Source organism: Rhinopithecus bieti, unplaced genomic scaffold (assembly GCF_001698545.2).
Source record: "Rhinopithecus bieti isolate Rb0 unplaced genomic scaffold, ASM169854v2 scaffold_74621, whole genome shotgun sequence".
Lineage (NCBI taxonomy): Eukaryota > Metazoa > Chordata > Mammalia > Primates > Cercopithecidae > Rhinopithecus > Rhinopithecus bieti.
The window spans coordinates 337618-342826 of record NW_016827731.1 but is presented as its reverse complement, the minus strand read 5'-3'; the positions used below and the strand labels follow the sequence as shown (position 1 = coordinate 342826).

Genomic DNA, 5209 nt, shown 5'->3' with positions numbered 1-5209 from the left:
TTTTTTTTTTTTGAGACGGAGTCTCGCTCTGTCGCCCGGGCTGGAGTGCAGTGGCCGGATCTCAGCTCACTGCAAGCTCCGCCTCCCGGGTTTACGCCATTCTCCTGCCTCAGCCTCCCGTAGCTGGGACTACAGGCGCCCGCCACCTCGCCCGGCTAGTTTTTTGTATTTTTTAGTAGAGACGAGGTTTCAGTGTTAGCCAGGATGGTCTCGATCTCCTGACCTCGTGATCCGCCCGTCTCGGCCTCCCAAAGTGCTGGGATTACAGGCTTGAGCCACCGCGCCCGGCCCCTAACTGTTAATTGATAGAAAATGATTTGCCTGTATCCTTGAAAGATTGTACTGTATTATAAAAAAACTCTAATCTTCCCATGTGACAAACGTGACAGAAGGCTGTGATGAATCAGTAGCATTTAAAGTACTGACACATACCTGTATTTTGCAGGAAGGAGACTGTGATTTTGGATTCCTTGGTGGAGGAAAATAAAACACTCTGGTCTTGCCCCCAACGATGCAAGTGTGACTGCTGGCGTCTTCATGAGCTCCAGAGGTCACAGCACGCTACCAAGGACTCTCATGGCCCCTCGGATGATTTCCGAGGGAGACATAGGAGGCATTGCTCAAATCACCTCCTCTCTATTCCTGGGCAGAGGCAGTGTGGCCTCTAATCGGCACCTCCTCCAGGCTCGTGGCATCACCTGCATTGTTAATGCTACCATTGAGATCCCTAATTTCAACTGGCCCCAATTTGAGTATGTTAAAGTGCCTCTGGCTGACATGCCGCACGCCCCCATTGGACTGTACTTTGACACCGTGGCTGACAAGATCCACAGTGTGAGCAGGAAGCACGGGGCCACCCTGGTGCACTGTGCTGCAGGGGTGAGCCGCTCAGCCACGCTCTGTATCGCCTACCTGATGAAATTCCACAACGTGTGCCTGCTGGAGGCGTACAACTGGGTGAAAGCCCGGCGACCTGTCATCAGGCCCAACGTAGGCTTCTGGAGGCAGCTGATAGACTACGAGCGCCAGCTCTTTGGGAAGTCGACAGTTAAAATGGTACAGACACCTTACGGCATAGTTCCCGATGTCTATGAGAAGGAGTCCCGACACCTGATGCCTTACTGGGGGCTTTAGTGCCACCGAAGCCTGCGTCAGCAGCCCGAGTGGGACCGGTGTCTGTTCCCCGCCGTCTGCTCCCTCTCCACTGTCTTCTCAAATGGCTGACTTCTGGTTCTCCCTCAAGTGTTTTTTACACTGGGTGTTCAAATATATTTTAAGAGAGAGGGAGGGAGGGAGGGGACATACAGGGAATGCATACATTGCTAGTCATTTTTAAAATTAACATTTTGGAATAGTGTTTATGAAGATCTTTAGCTTTTAATCATTTTTACCAATTTGAACAGTTTAATAAACTGTTTGGTTCTGCTCTCTTCTGAATCTCATCCCTTTGGCACCTTGGTAGGTGCAGGAGGAGCTCAGTGCAAAAATCACTTTGGGGCCTCAACCCTTTAGAGACAAGCTTTGCCCCAGGCTGCTGACCAGACAGATGCTTAGGGAAGGTTGATACCAGCTTCAGTCTCTACTGGATTAGCCCCTACTCTTTCCTTTCCCCTCTTATTATTTAGTGACTCTGTAAGTTAAAATAAATACACCCTTATTATTTAGCTGTTAAGTAACTATAATGAAATCTGCTGCAAAAACTCTCTTGGAATCCATGTGCCCAGGATTATATTAGCATTATTTTTAATAAATCTATATGCTTAACATATTAGAATTTTTACTAATAATTTCAGGATGTGTGTGTGTCAATGATGGAAAAAAAGGTGCTCTCCAGTAACTGCTAAAACGTGGCTCCTGTGACAGTTGTGAACACCACTTAAAATACACATCCCCGCAGAGTCCCGTCGGCGCATCACATCCTGGTGGATGGGCAGACACACCGTCCCCGGTGCTGGGCGGTGGGAGATCAGAGTGCACTCTCTGATCGGGGGTGCTGGTTTTGGTTTCCTCTTGGTTAGTGGAGCACCCCAAAACAACATGTCCTCCATCAGAGAAACGGTTTTCAATAAAAGGTGCCTCTGCTCGACTATGACCACCTACGAAAATGCCCTAAACCAAATCCCAGTATAAGCGATAAGCAAATAACAAAACATGGCTGCCTTTGTTTAACTTTGGAAATGTCACCCAGGTCACTGCTCCTGACAAAATGGGCGGCACCGCTCATCAGGTACATGGTAGAAAGTGAATGAGCTCGCCTCTGTCCCACTCATGGGACACAACTGGGCGAAAGCTTTCCACATGCCCCCAAATCACCACTGTCCTAGGGCGTGCCTTCCTTCTGGATGGAGGGCCTCCTGGGAGTCTGCCCGTGCGATGGGAACCGGTCGCAGCCCTGCTCTTTGGCCTCATTTGTCAGGGGCGTTGTAGCTTGCTCACCAGAGGAATCGTTTTCTAGATTTTTTGGGTCAGTTTTGGCAGGAAGCCGTACATAGGCCAGTAGCTACATATGTGGACAAATATCCACAAAACATTTTACCTGGTTTGTGGCAATGGTTTTTTCCATCTAAGTTCTACCTTTTATTGCTTTATACCCCTGGCTGCCCACTGTTATAAACATGCATCATTATTATCTAGAAAATTAAAATGAAAACATTAATAGTTTCTATGGGAAATCAGACGAACCAACAAATGCTATAAGATCAAAAACAAACAAAAAAACAACTAAATAATCCAGGGAGGCTCTGGCTGCTTTAGTATGAGGCTGAGCTTTGAGTCTGGGAGTTTCTGAGTAAGAGCCCCAAATAACCATTGTCCTAGGGTGAGAAGACGCCTGGTGACCGACGTTCTTCGTAATTAATGAAAATCACCTGTAGAATTCCTGGCACGCAGCACTGCGGGGCTGTGACTAAGAGTTTCTTCGCACATGGGAAGCTGAACACCTTTGTAATCTTAAGTGCGTGAGCCCCTGTTCATCCTTGTGACTTGCATCTACGTGAAATCAACCCAACAAAGACAAGACCAAGAAAAGGTCTAGTAGCCTGACATTCTTCTACACTTGTATTTTGGTTAGGGAAGTTTAACAGCGGGTGATTTCAGAACAGACCCTGAAAATATTTTAAAGGTAAAGCTTTATAATATCTAAACATATCAATTAGAGCAGTTGTTTATTAAACTACAAACAAGGGAAAAACCACACCATCTTTTAAAATACAGGCCTGAATTCCACATCACACAGAAGACAACGCATTTTGCTACGGACCACAGCATTCACTGGTTAATAACGCCACAGCTACAAAGTAATGAGATGTCCCGCAAGAATACTTTTTTAACCACTTATGTTCACATCAACATATAAATAATGGAATTCAGTACAAACTTCATTATAATGCTATTTTCTTAGAAAAGTATTTGTAAAGTGGCATTTTTCCCCCAAGAGCTGTTTCACTTAAGCTTTATTTCCTTGGCCTTGCAAGGGACAGGCTTTTCAGTATTGTTATTTGGTGCACACTCACCTGAAGAAATAAGTAATTTAAACTTAAAAAACACAGTCGATAGACATCTTGCCCTGCATTCTGACATTTGCTGGAATGGTCTACAGCAGGCTACAGTGCTCCCTTCTGAATGGCAGATGTCTGAAAATGTCAGTTTATGAACTGTTCACAAAGGCAGGCATTTGACCTCAAAGGTGTTCAGGGGGATTTTTGTAGTGGTCCCCAGCACAGGGCCAGCATCTCCTATTTCTGTAACATACAGCCCTATAATCTTTGCAAAGCTGAAGTCCACATTAAACAGGCAAACAGAAGACACCTTTAAACAAATAAGACCCCCCAAAACCCTTCAAATATCTGTATGTACACAAAATATTCAAATAATTAAAAATTCACAACCCCTTTGAAATGCTAACTAGTAGCCACAGGAAAAATAAAGCATGGAAAATATCCTAATATATCCAATACCTCTTCTATCTCAAGCCTGTCCAGACAAAAATGAAATTACACACTAAGCCATAAAAATTTTAAAGGCAAAACATCCCACCAAAAAAAGAAAAGTGCTATTAATCGCCATTCAAGCAGTGGGGTGAAGCGGGCTGACAATACACAGTATGGAAATAAGTAACCTTGGTTACGGTTTCCAAGGACACGGGGCTCCTGGCTAACAGGAAGAGCTGAGGTGAAGCTGAATGCAGTGTTGAGTCATTATAATAAATGTTTATAAAGAAAAGCAGCGCAACGGTGTCCCACACTCCTTGGATCCCTATTGGTGGCATCTAATTAAACATTTCAAGTATTCAAGAGATATGAAAGGTAGTGAATACTTTTCATAGCAAAGGCTTTTTTTCTGTTGACGTCTGCTGAATTTTCCTGTGGCACCTCCCACGGAGTGACTAAGCCTATCGCTCTTGGTAAGGAAAGTGGGAATTATACTAAGGAATTGTATCTGAGGCATTCTGGAATTTCTCAGGAAAAGAAACCAGCCCAGCTAACAAGTGAGCTTACTTTTTAAAATGTCGATACTGGGCCACTGTGACACGATAGGCATCTACACAGCATTTCAAAAAACGTTTCAGCAACATTTCAAATTGGGAAACTTACTATTTTTTTTTTAAGAAACAGAGTCTCTCTCTTATCATCTAGGCTGTTGTAAAAAAGAAATAAATTTTTAACAGTCACTGTCAGACTCCTGGACTCATGTGATCCTCCCGCCTCAGCCTCCCTCGTAGCTGGGACCACAAATGTCCACAGATGCACTCCACCATGCCTGGCTAATTATTTTTTGTATAATTAGCTGGGGTCTCGCCATCTTGCCCAGGGCTGGTCTCTAACTCCTGGGAAACATTCTTATTGCAAAGGTAGATTCTGCTGTCATGGGTCTGTTATGAAATTTAGGCCAGGCGCGGTGGCTCACGCATGTAATCCCAGTACTTTGGGAGGCTGAGGCAGGCGGATCACCTGAGGTTGGGAGTTCGAGCGTGACCAACATGGAGAAACCCTGTTTCTACTAAAAATACAAAATTAGCTGGGCATGGTGGCGCATGTCTGTAATCCCAGCGACTCGTGGGGCTGAGGCAGGAGAATCGCTTGAACCCGGGAGGCAGAGGCTGCAGTGAGCTGAGATTGTGCTATTGCACTCCAGCCTGGGTAACGAGAGTGAAACTCCGTCTCAAAAAAAAAAAAATTTTTTTTAAGACCAATTAGAAGCCTGCTTGCAT

At 45.0% G+C, this 5209-nt stretch overlaps 1 protein-coding gene across 6 annotated transcripts in view; it reads left to right on the top strand.

Annotated features, from left to right (window-relative positions):
* Positions 1–4043, top strand: part of DUSP14 (dual specificity phosphatase 14) — a 28869-nt gene extending 24826 nt beyond the window's left edge. For all 6 annotated transcript variants that reach the window (XM_017864123.1, XM_017864126.1, XM_017864125.1 and 3 more), the window contains one exon: positions 446–4043. In XM_017864123.1, the coding sequence (XP_017719612.1) occupies positions 538–1134 (597 nt within the window). In that variant the 5' untranslated portion in view covers positions 446–537 and the 3' untranslated portion in view covers positions 1135–4043. The remainder of the gene's footprint in view (positions 1–445) is intronic.
* The last annotated feature ends 1166 nt before the right edge of the window (positions 4044–5209 follow it).